This window comes from Epinephelus fuscoguttatus, linkage group LG1 (assembly GCF_011397635.1).
Source record: "Epinephelus fuscoguttatus linkage group LG1, E.fuscoguttatus.final_Chr_v1".
NCBI lineage: Eukaryota > Metazoa > Chordata > Actinopteri > Perciformes > Serranidae > Epinephelus > Epinephelus fuscoguttatus.
In genome coordinates, this window is record NC_064752.1 from 32,524,436 (window position 1) to 32,544,950 (window position 20,515).

Genomic DNA, 20,515 nt, shown 5'->3' on the forward strand with positions numbered 1-20,515 from the left:
GATTAGATTAATCAGAATTAATCTACATTAAATCTTCATTGAGTAAAAGTGAATCTTGATTAAGAGTTTCCTGGCTGCTCCACAACAGAGTGACTGTGGCGCAAATCCTAAAAGTTGTCGCTGCCACATCTTAAATCATCACTCCTATTCCAGGGAGAGAAAATCCAGCACCGAGATCTGCTGGAGCAGCTGAGTCAGTTATGGGGAAGCGGGAGATAAATGTGAGTGTTTGAGACACGGGCTTCGGTATGCCATCCAGCAGGAGCGAGTTTCATTCTGACAGTCTACTCAGAGCTGACATCACACTCTGAAGAGGGAGAAGTGAGTAAGCCTTTCCCGTTTGAAAGTGGAAAAGCAAAATAACCATGGCTTATTCCAAGTTCCATACCCTCACAAAAAGACGCTAAAGGCCAAAGTCCACTGAAAGCTAAAAAAAAAACAAACTCTGAGGCTTTTTGGAGGGTTTTTTTGGAGCACAGACTGTTAACATTTCACCCAGGGTACCAGAGGGCAAATTTAGGAGTGGCTGTGATTTAGGAGGCTTCACATGAAAGTATGGCATCCCCTCTCTTTCTTCTCATTATCGCTCTGCCTTTCTTCCGTTTTCTCTCATCTTTGATCCCTCATTTCTGCATTTCCTAACCCCTGCAGTCCATCACTCCCCCTCTGCTTCCCCTTTACTGCTACCTCACACTCTGCCCCTCTCTCTGCCTTTAGTGCCTGGAGACAGGATAACTACAATCATCTCTGCCGTGAGACACAAGTATGTGCTCCCATTGAATAAACAACATCAGATGACAAAGGACACCTCGATAAGCATCGTGCCTAGCAGGGGCAAGTCGCTATGTAACCGGCCCCAGAGAAGAAGGGAGCGAGAGGAAGCACGAATGGAGGCTCAAAGCAAAAACAAACTATCCAGAGAGTGGAGATAGAGATGGAGCTGAGAGGGAGGAAAAAAACATCAGGAAGAGGGAGAGGAGGAAAGAGAAACGCAGGCAGAAAGCGAGAGCGAGCGTTGCTCGGAAGAGAAATGTCAACAGCTGAACACACTGACCACTGACATACAGCAGAGAGATTTCACAGAGCTATTTTGATAGAGCCCCTTATTTTAGATCATACGTCCCTCTGAACACTTAAAGCCTCATTTTGTCTATTAGTCCATCAGTCATCTCACAAATCCACGTGCCTCTCTGGCAGCAGCGGTGACATTTTCAAGCAATCTGGCAATGGATTTGTGCTACAACTCTGCGTCTGACTGCAGCATGGCAACATACATTTGTATTTTGGCCTTGGCGTTTTGCCTAGCAACATTTAACATCCAGAAAATGAAAAATAACCCTAGTCAACATCCATCTAAAAATGACAAACAACACTCAGATGAGCTCAAATTGTTTTAAAGACCCTGCCAAAATAAGAGTTGTGTAATTCCTGGAATATTAAACAAGGCTTGCTGTGCACCCATCACTTGGCTCAAGCTCTCAGGAAATGAAAAGCAAAGAGTAAATACAAACACTGTGCACGCATCTGTGTGTGCGCGCGCGCGCGTGTGTGTGTGTGTGTGTGCGTGTGTGTGCGCACTGTCTCTGTAATACTACATTATTGATAAGACGAGTAGAGCAGTAAAATTTAATTAACCATGATGATTATTTGTACACAGCAACGCATCATGCCGGTGATGGCTATAAATAGCAACAACAGTGTGACATCAATAAATTACTACCTTTGATCAAGTCACACAGACGTTCATCTGGCAAGACTATCTATCCAAGCACCATCCTACTGAGTTCTCCATCTCTATCGACTTAATGCTGTTTCTGCCTCCCCACTGATGTGCCATGGCACGTAGAGCCACCACAGGAGAGCATGTCCACCCGGTCTCCCGTAGTGAGCCACAGACAACAGAACAGGTGGAAAAACATGACACTTGTTGCTCAAGAAACTGACAACACTGGGACAAGAGCTAGAGAGGTAAATCAGCCGTTATTAGCACGCTGCAGATATATCAGTATCAGTGTATACGAAGGGGGAATAAGTAAAAACCAAACTTTGGGGTGTTTTAGAAACTCTCCCAGCTCCACTGGCAGTAACAAGGAGCAACATTGAACATTGTTGAAACTTGCTCATTACATCAGCCCACAGTCCATACAGCATCATAATTGCTATATCAATTCATAAATCAGCATGAAACATTAGCACAACAGCTGCTGTGTGTGTGAGCAGCCATCTGTATTTCACTACGCAACATTAGGATCCATCAGATGATGTTAGGACAGCTGAGTGTGTCTCAGATAAAGCCATTTGTCTCTGTCAGGTGCCCTTTGGTCATAGATGCCTGTCCGTACACAATTCACAACACAAACATAGCGCTGACGTAGGTAGATACAGTGGGAAAATGCATTCACACAGCAGAGTTGTGCAGAGTAATTAAAAAGTAAAAGTAAGAAAAGTTGTGCATGCAGATAGATGGACGCTGGTGTGTGCAGACACTTGCAAGTGCACACACAAACAGACAGACACATGCCCACAACACATCTAATCCATCCCAGAAATAGTCTAGCACATCTTGGCTGTAAATTTGACATAATTTGACATTTACAGGTATGCATAGTAGCATATAGACTAGGTAGAGTTTCCACAGTCTGCCAAGCTGCACATAATAGTGAACTATCTCATTAAAAAGTAAATCTTTCACTCTCTGCTATTAAAAATTAAAATCTGTGTATTTTTTTGTAGGTCACAGCAGGAGTCTCCTCTTCATTTTCTGCACTTGCCTTAATCACAGTAAATGAAATCCTCTTTCTGGGCACAGCCAGCGCTCTCTGGCTACAGCTTTAATGGAATAATATGCAGAATCACATGCCGCATTATCAGAGAAAACACTGTGCGTGAAGAGGCTTTCAGGTTGTTAGATTGCCACTGAATAGGAAAGCAAAATACACAAAGTACATGAAAAGTTAATAACTGAGGAGCTGAGTATATATGAGTAAACTAAAGCCAGAGCTTCACTGAGTAAATACAGAGCGTGTTTTTACCTCTCAACAAGCAGCTTCAGTCTTTCCCTCTGCCTCTGAGCAGTCCTGTCTGTAGAGTGGGATACACTACCTCCCTCTCTCTGTCTCGTACAAGCTCTCTGCTCTCACTCACCCGTTCCCTTTGCCTCCCTCCCTCTCTCACGATAACACACACACTCCCACTGTGCCAGCAGCACATGCAACATAACGTTCCCCTCTTGCTCTGCCTGTGTCATATGCCCAGAGACAGTAAAGCACGTCGACTGCGCGAGTGCTTTCCCTTGCACGTGCACACACACACACACACACACACACACACACACACACACACACACATCAATACACCACATGCAGACACTGGGCAGTCCCACAGAGTGCTGATGTCCACTCCAGTGACCTCTGCGCTGGCCTGAGGCTGAGAGAGAGATGACAAGTGGCAGCAGGACAAAGAGGCAGAATTATATGGCCTGCATAAATGATGCAAAAAAAAAAAAGTGAAACTGAAACTAGTGCTTGTGGAGATGGTAAAAAGGTGGCATAACATGCTGATGAAAGCACTTAAGACTTGAAAAGACAAAACAACACCACGGAGAAGGTGGGAAAAGCTTTAACTGTGTCTATAAAACATCAGGAAAAAGGAGAAATCTAACAGAGATGAAAGATAAAAAAAGATGATGACAGTGAGACGCAAGAGATGAAAGGAGTAAAAAAAGAAAGGAAGCAATATGTTGACATATGAGCAGCACATAGAAACATACAGCGAGAGCATAGCGTGACATGTAGCAGACATCAATCTGCAGCCTTGACCCTATGTTCCCCTTTATTTATGAATACCCCCAAATGGGACTGATTAGACACACACACACACACACACACACATATACACGGTCTGCCTCCCCAGCTGCCCCTTACTTATTTGCGTCACCCTCCCACCGATCACTCACTGGCAGGCATCTATGGCACTCTTGTTATTTTCTATATTTACCCGCTCAGACTTCTCCTATCCAGATTGATCATCGTCCCGTGTGACGATGTCCACTCTCGTCCACGGCGCCTGCCTCTATTGCAGCCACCAAGGGTTGTTTTTGGCTATCGCCGTGGTGACCAGGGGGACGAGTATGACAAAAATAATAATCCTCTTTTAATACATGCTGCTAAGGCACAACAGCTGGTAGTGCCCAGTTGTACACCATTACAGTGTGTGTGTGGAGGAGGAGGAGGAGGAGGGGGAGGCAGGAAGGCAAAGTTCCCCCCTCTTGTCATAAATCCTGCAGGATTTGAGCTGACCTGAGAAATGAAGGCAGTGTGTCCAAGTGCAAATGTGTTGTTTTTGTGTGTGTGTGTGTGTGTGTGTGTGTGTGTGTGTGTGTGTGTGTGTGTTTGTTCTGTTGGAGAGCGAGGCACAACAACACAGTTACAGCAAGGTCATGAGCCCATTCAGTGGTGTGTGACACTGAGCTGCTGTGAGCGGGGTCACAGGAGAGCAGAGGCAGCTTCTGCCAACGCTTTGACATAAGCTGCGGACAGGGAGAGTGCCTCTCTCTTACACAACGCAATCATGTCCTCTTGTGATGAAAGAATCCACTCAAAAGCAACAAAGATTAGGCAAATTACTCAAAACGCAATCTGTTGCGTCGCAATCTCATCTATTAAGGTCACTGCCTGTCGACCAAACTGTTTCCCTGCTGCCTCTACAATGAATTCTGTTCTTTTATGGCAGCGCAAAAATGGTGACAAGAATTTCTGTTTGATTCTAAGGGAATGACAACAATACCACACATTTACCACATGAAAACATCTGCAGTTGAGCTCCACTGTAGCAGCAAAGTGTTTCCAGGTATTTTTTTCTCTTTCATATCTTTAATCTCACGTTACATATACTTTTTAGGCAGTTAGCTAATGCTTACATTGTTGCTCATGCATTGTAATATACAATGCATGAGCAACATATAATCTAAGTTTTTTTTAACACACCTCATATTAGATGTGAATAGTAGTGTCAAAGGTTAATTGTCTGTGTCTGTAAACATGTGTCACAGCTCATGTTTCTTAGGTTATGTTTATTTCATTCATTCACATTATTTCCTGTTTTATTTTGAAACTCACATCTCCTCACGTTTCAGATCACCTCACTTCCTGCCCCTGTGTGTATTCCCTCCCTTTTGATGACTTCACCTGTGTGAAGTCATCAAAAGGGTTCCACACTAATTAGCCTCACCTGTGTCTTGTTACGCTTCCCCTCACCAGAGTATTTAGTGTGTCTTGTTTTCTCTCACAGGCAGAGGGCAGAGTCTTTGCAGGAAAAATACACCTCAAAAACAGAAGAAAGGACGCGCACATCCCCAAAAGCCCGTTTGGGTTGGGTGCTGGATCTAAAAAATCAACAATGAACAGAAAAATGATGAATCCGCACACCAAAATGAGCTCCCGTGCATTTTAATAGCGTGACGTTTCGAGCTCTACGCTCTTCCTCAGACTGGAAGCTCTACGCTCTTCCTCAGACTGGAAGTCTGAGGAAGAGCGTAGAGCTCGAAACGTCACGCTATTAAAATGCACGGGAGCTCATTTTGGTGTGCGGATTCATCATTTTTCTGTTCATTGTTGATTTTTTAGATCCAGCACCCAACCCAAACGGGCTTTTGGGGATGTGCGCGTCCTTTCTTCTGTTTTTGAGGTGTATTTTTCCTGCAAAGACTCTGCCCTCTGCCTGTATTGTCTTACTTTCTTCATCTGGGATGTTTATGGGCGTGTAGCACCACAGCCCTCAGGTGGGGTCGGGACTTTGTAAAAAGGTAGCGACCATGTGCCAGACTGTAGGCAGCAGGCATCTAAGAGACACAGCGCAGAAATAATGCAAATATAGCAAGGTGAAATGCCAAACAAGAGTGAATCTGGGGTTTCGAGCTCTACGCTACGAGCGTAGAGCTCGAAACGTCACGCTATTAAAATGCACGGGAGCTCATTTTGGTGTGCGGATTCATCATTTTTCTGTTCATGGAAAAATACACCACCACACATTTCTGGTGGGCCATAAGTGTTGATTGAGAGGGATTACATTTGTATGAGTCTATTGTTTTTTCCTCATAGTGTACCTTTAAAATGCCAGTTACAGATACAGTTCGACCCTATTCCCAACAGACCATTGGAGGATTGTCCGTTGTGCGAGCGTATTTCTTGCAAACAAGTAGCCTCCAGTTGTCTCCAGCCAGTTCAGAAGCCCCTCTTTTTTGTGCATGTCTTCCTTATTAATAAAAGCACACATCTACTGATCTGTTACAACCTGACAGATAGCACACAGACAGTTTTCCTCTGGTGGTGTCATCTCTCCGAGCTGCTGCATCTTGTATTTTCCTCCTCTTCTTACGCTTATCGTGACAGCTCACAGCTCACTACTGCCCCCCTCTGATCAGCCTAACAACACCTCTCACAGACAGTGCTAATGGGTACAATCAGAGTACTGTGTGAAATATTATTCTTTAATATGCACAAATGCTTCATATCAGTCTGTATTAGAGAGACAACAGAGACGTCCTGGTTGTTTGAGGACTCTGAGGAGCTCCTGCTATGCCATGTTAACACATGAATGAATTACTCATAGCAACCTGGCTGGTTGCAGTTCAGGGTGGGGGGGGTGGCCTTTCCTTAACCAGACATCTAGGTCAGTGCACATGGCTAACTCCACTTAAGACTCACACCGTATTAACATCTGAACCTCTGACACAGGAGCAATTTTCTTAGGACAGGAGAAAGGTAAAGTGATGCATTCAGGGAGGAAACGTTCAGCTTACCTTGGCTTCACACGTCTTGTGGACTGCAACCTTGCACTCTGCGCACAGAAAGGAGAGTACATGTTTTATTCTGAGAGTCAGCTTTGAGGGAGACAGGGAGAGGACAGTCAGGGTGAGCTCATCTGTGTCAAGACGAGGTGTGTATCTATGCTAGTCAGTTGTGTGTCTCTGACCTGACTGAGACACGGACTCACCCTTGCAGAAAGCCCCGGGGTTGTCGATGTTCAGCTTGCAGACATCACACACCCGTTTCCTCTTGAAGCTTTTCTCCATGAAGGTGTGGCTCCCTGCTTTGGCGAGCTGCAGACACAAAGGGCTGTCAAGTCTGAGCATTCTCACAACAAATAGAATAAGTCAGAGTAGAGGTGAAAACAGAGTCATTCATTTTATCATTGAAAAGACTGAAACCACATGAATATAAATGTGGTTGTGACATGTTCAGCTTCAGCAGTTTTCCCATTTGTCTTAAGACATTTTATCTCAGCTCTGGACAGTAATTGTCCCCAGTGCAGCTGCTGTCCTGTCAGTACAGATGTGCACTGCTTCAGTGACACCCAGCATGAGCACTGAAGCCCTACCTGCTGTAAATTCTGCTTCCTCCACTAAAAACTCCTGTCATATCACGCTGTGTTTTAAGGAGTCCTGTTGTCTCGTCTTTTAACTTGTCCTCATTCTGTCTCAGTCTGTGGGGTGGCTAAGATGATGAAAAACAAGCAGCTCTGTGCTGCCAGCCCCCTCCTCTAATATGCTGCACGGTCACAGGTGAGCTAAACTGAATACACAGAGGTGGTGTTCATTGTTTTAGTGGTGACCTTTGTGATGCTGTTGGCTTTCTTCAAGTCCCTGGGGGTGTCTGTCTAGACCATAGACCCTAGAATAGCAAGCAGCAACCTCCTAAGCTTAAAAATAAAGCCAACACGGAAGTGCCGTGAAACTGCAGTTCCTCTAATGGCCACTTGAGACTGGCTTCAGAAGTCAGTCAAACCCCATAGACCCCCCCATGTTAAAATGTCCATCTTTACAGCAGAAATAAACATGTTTACAGCCTGGTACAAAAAAAAAGGCTTTGGTCACTATAGCTAATTTCAACAAAGAGTGCCCCAGAGACTTTTCTTTAGGCTGAAGTTAGCATCGCACTGGTACCCTCGTCAAAACGCCCATGGGATTTTTTTTATTGGCTTTTGCATCATTACTGAAAATAAGCTCTGTGGTAAACTAATGTTTATGGTACACATTTTGTTCACCAAGATAATCTTCACAATTTAACTCTACGTTCATGATTATTGAAGCCTGAATTTAATCTCCAGAAGTAAAAAGCTAATGTAAGGCTATAAACAAACTACTCTACTGTTGCATGATCTAACGTCACCACCGTAACAAGACTGTAAAGCCATGTTAGGTGTGATGATGTTCTGTAGTATCATTTAGACGCTTGTTAGCAACTGCATTTTTAAAGACACAAAGAGGCTACAAAGTTCACGAGTGGGGTATTTACTTATTTATTTTATGCTGTAAGCAAGATGTGAAAGTCTCTTAAACTTGTGTTAACCACAGTCCGTATTTCAGGCATCTAACAAAAAAATCAATTCAAAAAACCCATTGACTTCAACACAAGGGAAGCAGCAGTGTAAAAATGCTAACTCATTAATGGGTTTTAGGACTCATTCCTGGGGCACTCTACTCATGACAACTGTATGGGATGTGAATTTTTATATAACTCACCCATTTACATTTTATTGAGACTTAAAGTTATGCATAATTAAGGGCGGGCCACTTTGAGTGACAGACTGTCTGCAGATAGTGCCCTCAGCTTCTCAGTCAGATTCACCCCTTGCTCCTCCGTGGCATCAGCCTCTCGCCCAAATATGATCATTTCTGGCTCCAAAAAAAACGAAATGGCGACTTCTGAAATGCCAAACATGAGGCTTCAAAACAGAATCCACAAACCAATGGTGACATCGTTGTAGCCATGTCCATCATTTTGATGCAACTTAACATCCTCTATAGGCTACTTTGGTGTATGTCCAGATTCTTTCAAAACTGATGCCATTCCTTGTGTTTAATGCTAATTAGTAATTAGCATGCTAACACGCTAGACCAAGATGAACATTACACATCAGCGTGTTAGCATCGTCACTGTTAGCATTTTGCCGTGCTAAAGTTAGCATTTACCTCAAAGCATAGCTGTGCCTGACTGAAGTCTACAACTAACACAGCATCTTGTTAAATTGTGCTTCCTGTTTTATTTTTTGTCAACCTATCCATGGCAACCAATCAAAAGGCCCTTTGCCTCTCTCTCCTCAAGCCAATACAATGCATATAAAAAATATTCAACTCATTAAAATACGCCTCAACAATATGGCAATAATAAATTGGCCAACAGTTTACCTTAGAGAACAGTCTCTTACCACAAACCCACAGGGAAACTGAACAGTACATTACATAACCGAAACTATTACTACTAATATGTAACAAATTTTAGTTCTCTTTTGGCTGAAGTAGCTGGGGTCTCTACTCTTTGATTACAGTCTTACTATAAATTTACTTTCAACACTGCAAGGTGGTACCACACTGGATCATGATGGCAGCTGTGTAAACATGAGACATGAGCTTCTGTGGGCAAAGCAAAGAGACAAGGATAAATCTGAAACAAACAGACACACTGTAACTGTTCGCTGCCTTTTTCAAAATGATGAAGTCAAATTTGTGTGTGTGTGTGTGTGTGTTATTAGCTGAAACATCTTATATTCTAAGAATACCCCACATGAACTGAATGATAACAGCATAAATTTAGATAATAGAGAAGATATGTAAATAAAGCTTTAACCTTGGAGAAAAACCCATAATACGCAAGTTTTTACAGACACACAAGGCACACACACATATAAATGTAACACCCTGAGTCATAATCCGTGTCTTTTTCTTTTTATAAAGCAATACTCAACTGTCCCAGTGAAAAGAGGGACAATGTTTATATAAAGCTGTGGTAATGTTCTCCCAGAGCATTGCCTCCTGACAGCATGTGAAGCACATTAAACCATTAAATCTTTCCTTGAGCAGGAGGTGCCTGGAAACATCAGGAAGGAGATGGTGTTTTTACTCTGTGTTTGTGTATGTGTGTGTGTGTGGCTGAGGCAATGTGAGAGGCGGAGGGCCACAAACAGTGTACCTGCACACACTGCTGTTCCTTTTCCTGTTAAATGACTCGATACATTTCTCTAGTCCTTAAAAAAAAACATTTCTCAGCTCATGCCTTTTTTTTTTTTTTTTTTTTTTAACTTTTTCCGATGCCTGGGTTTTTCCAAACAGGAGGGGCATTGAATTTAACTTTGAAAGGTGAAGGTGTCTGCACTCAGGGTCTGGACTAACACTCTCACAAACAACATTTTTATCCGACACCAGAGTCTCACTTCGCCCACCATCTTGGATTGTGAGTGAGTGGAAGGAAACTCAGTCTATTAACCGCAGTGTATTATAAAACAGCCATGTCTCTCAGGAGGAGAGTAAGCATGTCTAAATCCTTTATGACTAGAAATGTAAAATTAATGTTTTATGTAGCCCTACCCTGAGCTTTGTGGGGTTACATAATGTGAATGTAAATGCAGCTGATTCGCTCAGACTATGCTTCACAACGCTCAACAAAACAAATACACAGAATTTGTGACTTGCTTCATTAAAAACTGTAAATCTCTGTTAAATTCAGGTGTTTTTAATCCACTTGCAGGTGGATCAGAAAGGTTTAGGAAGCAGCAACATTTAAATAAACAAGAAAAGCACCTCAGTAGTCATACAGGTTAACCACATCTTCATTAACTGCACAGTAAACAAGTCTGTTTCCTCTTGTTTCCAGTCTTGAAGCTAAACTAAAATGTGTGTTCCACTGTTCTTCTGGGCTGTGGGTAACAAGCGGGCTACAACATTTCTTCTTTGTTTAATTTTTACCAACATGGCAAGACAGTACTATCACATCCCAACTTAGGGGTATGGCAACTTCTCTTCACTATTAAGCATGAGGCACTCACTCTCTCTTGTGTACCACTCATACCTGTCCCCAAAACAGGTAGGAACCAGTTAGCTCATAACCAAGGGAACACAATGACTCCACTTCAACACCACACATGAAAATACAAATGAGACAATATACAAAGCACTATAAATGACGACAAAATAATAATTTACTAGAAACTCAATAATGCTGAATCTATTACTGCTTAAATATAAATAATGTACCCATTGATAAATAACACAGTAACTCAAATAATACAAAATAACCCAGAAATATAATCTGTGCAGTAATTATGGTTACAGTTGTAGGCCTTAAGTGATTCTTATGTTCCTCAATCGTAAAAATGCCCAGCCTATATACCGATTAAAAAAAATATGTTAAAATTTCATGAACTAAAATGTGTATCACACGTCTGGCCTGGTGCCTTTTCCTCTAAAAGCATCACTAGCGATGGCTACAGTAGTCTTGAGTCTCCCTAGCTGGGCTAGCTTTGGATTCCAAATCCAAATGGGGAAATGTATCAGGAAAAAATGGAGAACTTAATAGTGCATGGACAATTTCATTTGCTTTCATTGGCAATGCTGCAAAGTATAAGTCCCAAAGATTCACAAATAGCCCACTGCAGAGTAGCCACCATGTGCTAAAACATATAGATAATTCAGATCATTTAGGTCTCTCGGTAATGTTGCTGGGCTGAATTTGACTTACAAGGCTGTGTTACCTTTACTATGAGGCTAAAATATGTTTTGTGGCTACAGACATATTTTTTGTTTGTTCTTCTTTTGATAGTAAAGGTTGCCGACCCCTGGCATAGACAGAAGAGCGGTACTGATCTCATCTAACTCTGAGCAAGAAAGCAAATGATAGTATTTCCCAAAATGTTGACCTAGTCCTTTAACTAAACAGTCGACAAATCGGGGCTTTCCACAGCAATGGTGACTAAACAAAGAAGTAATCTGCATCCTGTTTGATGTGTGAGCCAAAGCTGAAAGCATTGACAATAGATGGTTATAACAATACCTCCAGAACAATACCATGAGCCATAATAACTCCAGGGGTCACACAGGGTGATTAAAATTGTTGTTAGGTGTGCTTTCACCAACAGAAAAAGCATCAGCTATAAAATAAACTTGTGAGTGCATTCATTTTTTAATATAATGAAATTGTTGTTCTTGTCATATGTGACAACAAAAACCCTCTCACGTGGAAAAACACTGTTTATTTTGATCAGTGACCGGAACGGATCAGATGCTCACAGGCATGGATGGGACACATTACCATTATACTGTATGTATTGATCTTATAATCACAGCAGCTGAGTAACATCGGACTATCGACTTATGCCCTCTGCTTTTATGATGAATGGAAGCTGCCATAAACCCCGGCATCCACTGAATGTGTTGAATCTGTGTGAACCTGACAAAAAGAGGGCATGTGAGGGGAGAAGAGGATCATCATCCCCTCAAGCTATTTACATTTTAAATGTTATTACATAACTCCTGAATTTTGGAGCTTGAATCGATTAGACTTATGTAATGGCCCACTGAGCTGCTGAACATAGAACCGTGTCCTCAATACACCTGACCTGAGATCACCTGTGGGTCTAAAAGTGGAGTCTTCAGTAATGGCACTGAGGAGTTTGCTTGGTCGGACTCACAGAAAGGCCAATAACTGGTATCAGAGGAGCTCTCTTTGCACATGAAGACAAATTAATCTATATGAAATGCCATAATATGCAGAATACACAAACACTGAATCCACTGCTACAAGAGAAATTTCTTAAAATCTCTATATATTATAATCTGAATATATCATCTTTTTATAAGTATTATATGAGTAACACTAAGTTGCAAATACTAACGTAACATAACTAGACATTTAATTGATTTTTTCTTTGCCATTTGCTTTTGGTCAACTCAATTACAAATATTTTTCCATGTTTACACATGTAATTGGGTTTTGTGGCTGCACATCTGAGCCAAGATGCCCAAAAAATCACCAAAACAACACAGCTTTTATAGAGACGTGATGTCCAAGCCAGTTTCTAATATTCAAATGTTACCCAAGACAACAGTAAATTGACGTAAGTGCATTGGTGTATTGCAAAATGATCCCCTGAAGCTGACACTGGCCAGTTATGACTCTGAGTGCTGTTTCTTCTCCTCCTTAAAGGTCCCTGAATTCTTTCAAGAGACAAACATCTCAGATGACGACATTTCGTCAGTTCCATGTTGAAATCTCAAAGCAATTACTCATCTTTTGATGCCAGGGTGTCAGTTTGAGGTTCAAACTAAAGAAACGCAGGACGAGTAAAGGGCACCGCCTGGTGGACAAATAGTTGTATAACTTTCTCTGACCAGTAAAGGCTGACCTAATGGTGATAACTGTGTCTCAACTTTGGTCACAAGATCACAAGATGACAAATGTCCCTTAAAATAAGTTAATCACACCCACACATTTAAATACCTTTATGTCATATCTCTTCCTTTATGAGTTTAGGGGGCAGGCTGCCTCAATTACACACCTCAGACTGAGCTGTTAAACCTCTGACAAATGTGACAAACTAATGACATCAAGGATTTCCATTAATTATTTCATGTCAAAGATGCTCATTTAATGGACATTTTCCCTTAAAGGTTCAGTGTGTAGGATTAAGGGGAGATGTATTGGCAGAGATGGGATATAATCAATCCAATCCAACTTTATTTGTAAAGCACTTTCAAACAACCACAGAGTACCAAAGTGCTGATATAGTACGTATATAATATAATAAGTACATTTTCTTAAGTGTATAATTACTTGAAAATAAGATTGCTGTGATTTTGTTGCCTTAGAATGAGCTGTTTATATCCACAAAGGCAGCAGGCCCTCGCCTACAGATCACCATGTTGTACCACCATGTTTTTACAGTAGCCCAGAAAGAACAAACTAAACATTGGCTCTAGTTAGAGCCATTTGTGTTTTTGTGTTGAGCACCATAGTAAGAAGCCCCTCTACGACAAGCAATGTTGGGAAAACACCAGATTTTTTAACTTAAAACTGCTTTATTTGGTGTTTTTAATGGCTTAAATCACCTGCTTTCTTGTTTTGGAGTGGAAGAGACCTCTGCAGATAATCTGGCTCCTGGTAAAAAATCTCCTGAACAATGAACACTGAAGGAATTCTAACCAGGAGAACACAAAATCTTTCTAAATCTTACACACTCCTCCATTAAGTTAAATATCAAAGACTGTAAAATGATAAGTATGATTCTCTTTGCTGGTGCTACCAAGCATGATGAAAAGTTGGCAATCATCCTTCTCTGTTCAGCAATAAACAAAGCTCTAAAACACAGCGTGTTACCAGAGTTGTTAGCAGTCGGTTGGTTGATTTAACACTTAAGCTGAAACAATTTGCATGGCATTAATCATCTGCAAAAAAATGACAAATGGGACCAAAGTGCAGGCATTCAATTTAAAACTAACAAATGAAATGACTCATGAATCTCACAGCGTGGCGGTGTCTGTTCACATAATGCCGCACTTTTCTCCCAGCTGTTCTTTCCCTCCGTTTCCCCTGATCAGCATTTCAGAGAACAGTAAATGGAGAAAGCAGTAAGGGTGTACATAACACTACGAGCATATGCTACATATGACAATCCAGTCACAATGATAGTAGGCTATAAGTTTAATGCACTATAATTTTGAGCGTTTTAAACCCTTAAAAGGTTGAGTTTTTAAAGGTATTTTTATATTTGGACTAAACATGGACTGCCCTGGGCTGTATACAGGTGTTGTACATTTGATCCCAGTAGAAAAGAACTTAAGTGGAGAGGACATTCGGTCTCCAGAGGCTCCCATGACTATCAGCAGTGTTGCAGTATTGCATTGCAGTATTAAAGAACCCCACCCCGTTTGGATTTTTGCAGCCAAAGCGTGTGTCATTCTGCAAGCATCTCTGACCACTGCAGAGAGCCCGGAGCACTTCCACTTCTAACATGGAGATGAGGAGAGGGTCAGGCACAAACAGAAGCATAATGGATTTCTTTATGACTGAGGCTGCATGAGCTTTTCATTACTGTGAGGATGGCAGCAGCAGCAGCAGCAGCAGCAGCATTTTAAGGTTGTTATTCAAAAACTCAGGAAAGTTATCTAAAGCTGAGTGTGTTTCATATGCATTAAAACATATTTTATGAAATGTACACATTGTGATGATTCATTCGAATGGTAAAAATATAAAGCTGTGGCACACACATGCAACCCTGTAATTCTATACTTATGAGGACCTTCATTGACATCATGCACTCTCTAGCCTCCCACCCTCAGCTTAAAGGGACAGTTCACCCCAAAATCAAAAATACACATTTTTCCTCTTACCTGTAGTGCTGTTTATCAGCCTAAATTGTTCTGGTGTGAGCTTCTGAGTGTTGAAGATAGTGCCTACTACATGGCACTTGATATTTTGTGCTCAAAAAAAATACATTTGAAAAACTCAGCAGCAATGTCTCTTTCCAGAAATCATGACCCAGTTACTCAAGATAATCCACAGACCTTGGTGTGGGCAGTTTTATGTAGGGACTATTTTCTTCCTACCAAACTAAACCCACCAATGGTATCACCGCACAGAAAGAAGTGTGCACCTACTGCTAGCTCACCTAGCATCACTAAGCTAGCTAACGTTAAAGCTCAACCAGGGAGGACAGCAGTAATGTTTACATCTCGTGATGCCACAAGCCTCACGTCAATGAGTAGATGCACACTTCCTTCTGCGCAAAATACGGTTGGTGGGTGTAGTTTAGTAGAAGGAAAACAGTCCCTACATGAAACTGCTCACAACAAAGTTTGTGGATTATCTTGAGTAACCAGGTCATGATTTCTGGAAAGAGACGTTGCTGTTGAGTTTTTCAAATGTATTTTTTGGGCGCTTTGAGCACCACAGTCTGAGTGCCATTGAGTTCCTTTATATTTAAGAGAAGACAGCAGATATCTTCAACACACTGTAACTCACACCAAAACAATTTAGACTGATAGTAGGGGTGGGAATCATCAGAGGATCAATGATACAATATTTTCACGACACTTAAGTCGCAATACAATACTACTGCAATCTGAAATATGCTGTGATATGTTGAGTATTGCGATAAAATATATTGTGATATATTGCAATTTATTACCTGTTTTCAACTGTAAATCATGTCTGCAGAGCAAAACTTTGTCAACATCTGTTTTATGTAATAAGATAAAGTTTCCAGTCTGTTCATCTCACTTCAGCCATTTTTTTTGCAGCAGCAAACTGTATGCAGTGGACTGAAAAAATTGTATTTGTAATATTAATAATTTATATAGTAAAAAATTGATACTTGGCACTGTGGAATGACGATGATGATATTGCCACACAAAAATATCGCAATGCTTTGCTGTATTGATTTTTCCCCCATCCCTAATAAATAGCACAACAGGTAAGAGGAAAAATATGTGTATGTATAGATATAACCCGAAACACCTACACCTTTATTTCAGCCAAAGTCTATCCTGAACCTTACAACTAAATCTGAACCCTCAAACAGGCCTTTGATGGTCTATCCTAAGGTGAGAAGCAGCCAAAATGTCCTCACTCTCATGGGCAAAAACCCAAATTGGTTCTCACAAAGATAGATGTAAAAGTACACACACACACACACACACACACACTGTAATTGAATACAGAGTACAGTGACACACCCCCAGACTAAATGCCTTGGTCTGCGTGAGTGTTTTTTTCAGGGACACCTTAGTGGTGATGACATGCCGGAGAGCAGGAGCCACAACCTCTAGCTTTGAGTAACACACACGCGCGCGCACACACACACACACACACACGACGCACGATCCACGCAGGAAGGGACGGGAGCAGGTGGCAAGCCAGGGGTATGCTCTGGTTCTGGCAGGGTATTTTTAACCTGCATGAGTAGGGGCTGTCACCTCTAAACAGCTATGAAAATGCTGAAAATAGGTGCGGGAATGAGTGTCTGAGTGTGTGTGTGTGTGTGTGTGTGTGAGAGAGAGAGAGAGAGAGAGAGAGAGAGAGAGAGAGAGAGTGAGTGAGAGAGAGAGAGAGAGAGAGAGAGAGAGAGAGAGAGACACACACACACACACACACACACACACAGAAGAAAACACACTACAAACAACATTAAGAACTCCTGGACTGTTTGCATGTATGACATATTTCATTCCTCTCCACTGCAGAGTCCACCCATTCAGTTGGGACTATGTTATCATAATTTGGCATGGTCAGACACACACACACACACACACACACACACACACACACACACACACTAAGAAATTCAGACAGACACACACAATCAGGGCTTTAGGGGATTTGAAGCCACATGTGATCTGAGTAATGTTTTTGTTCCAGCAAGATCCAGGAGTTTACTTGCAGAGCTGTGTGAAAACAAAGTGACATTACTTCAAATAAATGTTCCTATCTTTGTCCTTTCACTCTGACGTATAACATGCCGGAGTATGATTTACCCTGACATGTGAGAACACACACATTCTGGTGCGTAGCCTCGGTGCTACACCAACAGACACTTTTTAGTCTCTATAAAAACCCTCCAGAGGCTTTACGTGTCTTCCTCCTAAATCCATACATGCTCCTAAATAGAGCCGGCAGCCAGGCAGACGACGGGTGAGAAACGGACAGTAACTTATACCACTTCCTCTTGACCCCAGAGATACATGATTAAGAGGGATCAAGTGGGTCGTTCACCACTGTCTGTGTCTATTTTTTCCACGTTTATTGCCACTGATCCCATTGTATGCAGCGGGGATGACAAATTTACAAGGACATTAAAATCGAACTTTTAAAAAATCTCATTAACATAACTAGTGCGTGCAACTCACGCTTCTGATGCGGGTCTAAATTGGACCTGCAAAACACATGTTTATCTTTTGGTATGCGAGCATGTGCGGCATGAGATGCTTCTGTTCTATTTAACACTGGCAAAAACACAGAGGAGGAATATTTCGTAAGAGAGAAAGGCTTTGGAGTCATCCAATTTGGAAATGTAGTGGTAATTCTTTGGATTCCTTTGGTTGATAGTGTGCAGTGAATAAAGTGTAGAACAATTAAACAAAGTCCAGCTTCTCCTGCTGAAACAAAGACAAACCCTGAGCTGTGTTCATGGCTATTTGAAACAACTGCATTAGTGTAATAACATCCACCAGGACCATCATGTGTTGGTTCTATCAATCATGTGCTTTGTTTATACTCAAACTGCAAACAGCTCTGTCCTTACAGCGAGACCTTTCTGCCATGTTCAACCAGATTTACGGTGACCCAAAGAGTAGTCATTCACTTACCTCAGCAAGTTGAAGGATCTCCGGATGCACCTCAGGGTCCGCCTTTATGGGGATTCCTCCTGTGTCAGTATCAGGTCCATGTATCTTCATCCTGCCGGCGCTCGTGCTGTGAATGCACCCCATACCTCCAGCAGACACCTCTTTTGCCCTGTATCTTAAGTTTCCTCAACCCTTATCCGCTCTTTCAACATGCAAGTGCTTTGCTCCAGAAGGTCCTCCTCTTCTTCTCCTCCTTTCAGCGCTTCATGTTTTGATGGGCCTCCTTACTTTTCTGCGACAGCTAACGTCTTCCCCAGCATGTTCCTTCTTTCTCCCAGTGACTCCTCACACCTCTGCCCGTCTCTCTGACAGCTTGTCCTGCCTTGGAATCCACCCCAGATGACTTTTTCCCCCCTCCTGTCCCCTCCTCTCTTCTTACAACCTCTCTTTCACCCCTCCAGAAAGTGTCACCAAGCACAGACCCTCTCCTCTTACACTCTTCCCTGTCCCTTGCTCCCTGGCTATCCTCACTCTCAAAGCATGCAAGCGCACACTCACCACCTCTCTCTTCCCTGCCCCCTTTCAACTTGCCAATACCTTCGCCTCTTCCCCTCGCCTCTACAGACCCTCAAATGCCTCGTACGCTGCTCTCTCCCACTGCACACTTACAGACCCTCCACTCTTCCCCTCCCTCTCTTGCTCCATCAGGCTCCTCTTGCTGTCTCTCCATGGGGGAGAAGGGGGCAGCTGTTTTGGCTTGTTGATGTCAGGCCCTTCCCCTTTCCTTTGGCTTCACTTCAGCCCCTCTCACTCTTCTCTTCCTCATGGGGGAGTGATTAGATAGAGCTTCTTTCACACACGTCATCCCTCTAGACTCTGTAACTTTGCACATGAGAACATACTGTTGTAGGCTTGATCCCACTTCTTCCTCCTGTCGGCTTGTGAGGATGTGTTTCACTGCTTGGGTTTTTAGTAAACAGGATCTCTGCATCTCCCTCAGATGGGAAAATGCAAAATGTAATGACCTCTGAGACCCAGTTTGATCAGACACATGACAACATTAATGTCCTCTCTTTTAATCCCTCACTTGCTTTCCACTGAAATGAAAACAATGATAGGCTCTGTGCTTAAATCTCAGATCTGCTTCTCCCCTCGTTGAATTCCTTCAGCTCTCCCTCTGTAACACACACACACACATAACTGTGTTTCCCCAAACCGGGTTCTCCAGACAAAATACTGCTTGAAGCTGGAGGTTTTAGGGTTGTGAGGGGAAAAATCTCCAACAATAAGCTCTTTCTAAAACCATGTTTCTGGCCTCCGGGTACAGCGTACAAAGCCGTCCTTGGTTTAAAGTGAGACAAATCTGTGGCTGCGAGCTAAATTAGGCGACAAAACCATCAGCATGCATTAATAAGAGCACAAATAAAATCCTCAGCAACCTCACAGTTGCCTCTGTCTTACAGCTCCAGTGACGACATCAGCTGACACTGTGTAGTTGATCATGACAGATTATATGTATTTAAAATGACTGCATGATGATTGCAAATTTCACTTGATACATCACTGAGGGACCTGGATGACGCAAACCCGAGTCATGTTGTGGCTTAAGTGGAAGGAAGGACCCTCCTGTGTGGACCAGCTGCTGACTCACATGGCAACAGGGGTGGGGGCGAGTGGTGGTGGGTGGGTGCACAAACACACACACTCAGCCCTCTTTATACTGACACAGAGCTAGACGACGTAATCAGAGCTTCACTTAGGTAAAAGTAGTACAATGTAAAAACAGCATGCATTCATTTGTAAGACTGAGAGTACTTCAGCAGCTTAGAGCAAAAGAGACAAAAATAATAATGAGCATAATTAAAAATGATAAGCAGCATTGTCATGAGGTAGCTGGTAGAGGTGAAGCTATTAACCACTTGCCGAAACATCTCAGAAACTCTCTTTCTAAAGACATAGTTTCTCTTGATGGCATTGCCCTGGCCTCCAGCACCACCGTAAGCAACCTCAGAGTAATATTTGAATATTTAATCTCAAGGACTGTGTTCTTCCACCTGCATAATATTGCAAAAAATAGGTACATCCTGTCTCAAATAGATGCAGAAAAATTGGCCCACACATCTGTTACTTCCAGGCTTGATTACTGCAATTCCTCATTATCGGGTTGCTCTAACAAGTCTCTAAAGACCCTTCAGCTGATCCAGAATGCAGCGGCACATGTACTCACAGGAACTAAAGAAAGAGATCGTATTTCTCCTGTTTTAGCTTCTCTGCACTGGCTCCCTTTAAAATCCAGAATTGGATGTAAAATCCTTCTCGTCACTAAATGGTCAGGCTCTGTCATATCTTAGAGAGCTCATAATACCCTATTATCCCACCAGATCACTGCACTCCCAGATGAAA

General features: G+C 42.3%; 1 protein-coding gene across 2 annotated transcripts in view; it reads right to left on the reverse strand.

The window, feature by feature from the left end:
• Positions 1 to 18,823, reverse strand: part of LOC125888970 (tensin-2-like) — a 38,593-nt gene extending 19,770 nt beyond the window's left edge. The window contains exons 1-3 of one of the 2 annotated variants that reach the window (XM_049576631.1): positions 18,134 to 18,822; positions 6,994 to 7,099; positions 6,800 to 6,837 (exon numbers count right to left, since the gene is read on the reverse strand). In XM_049576631.1, the coding sequence (XP_049432588.1) occupies positions 6,800 to 6,837; positions 6,994 to 7,099; positions 18,134 to 18,256 (267 nt within the window). In that variant the 5' untranslated portion in view covers positions 18,257 to 18,822. Of the gene's footprint in view, positions 1 to 6,799; positions 6,838 to 6,993; positions 7,100 to 18,133 lie in introns of both variants that reach the window. The other variant, XM_049576640.1, reaches the window with a different exon arrangement.
• Positions 18,824 to 20,515: the final 1,692 nt, after the last annotated feature.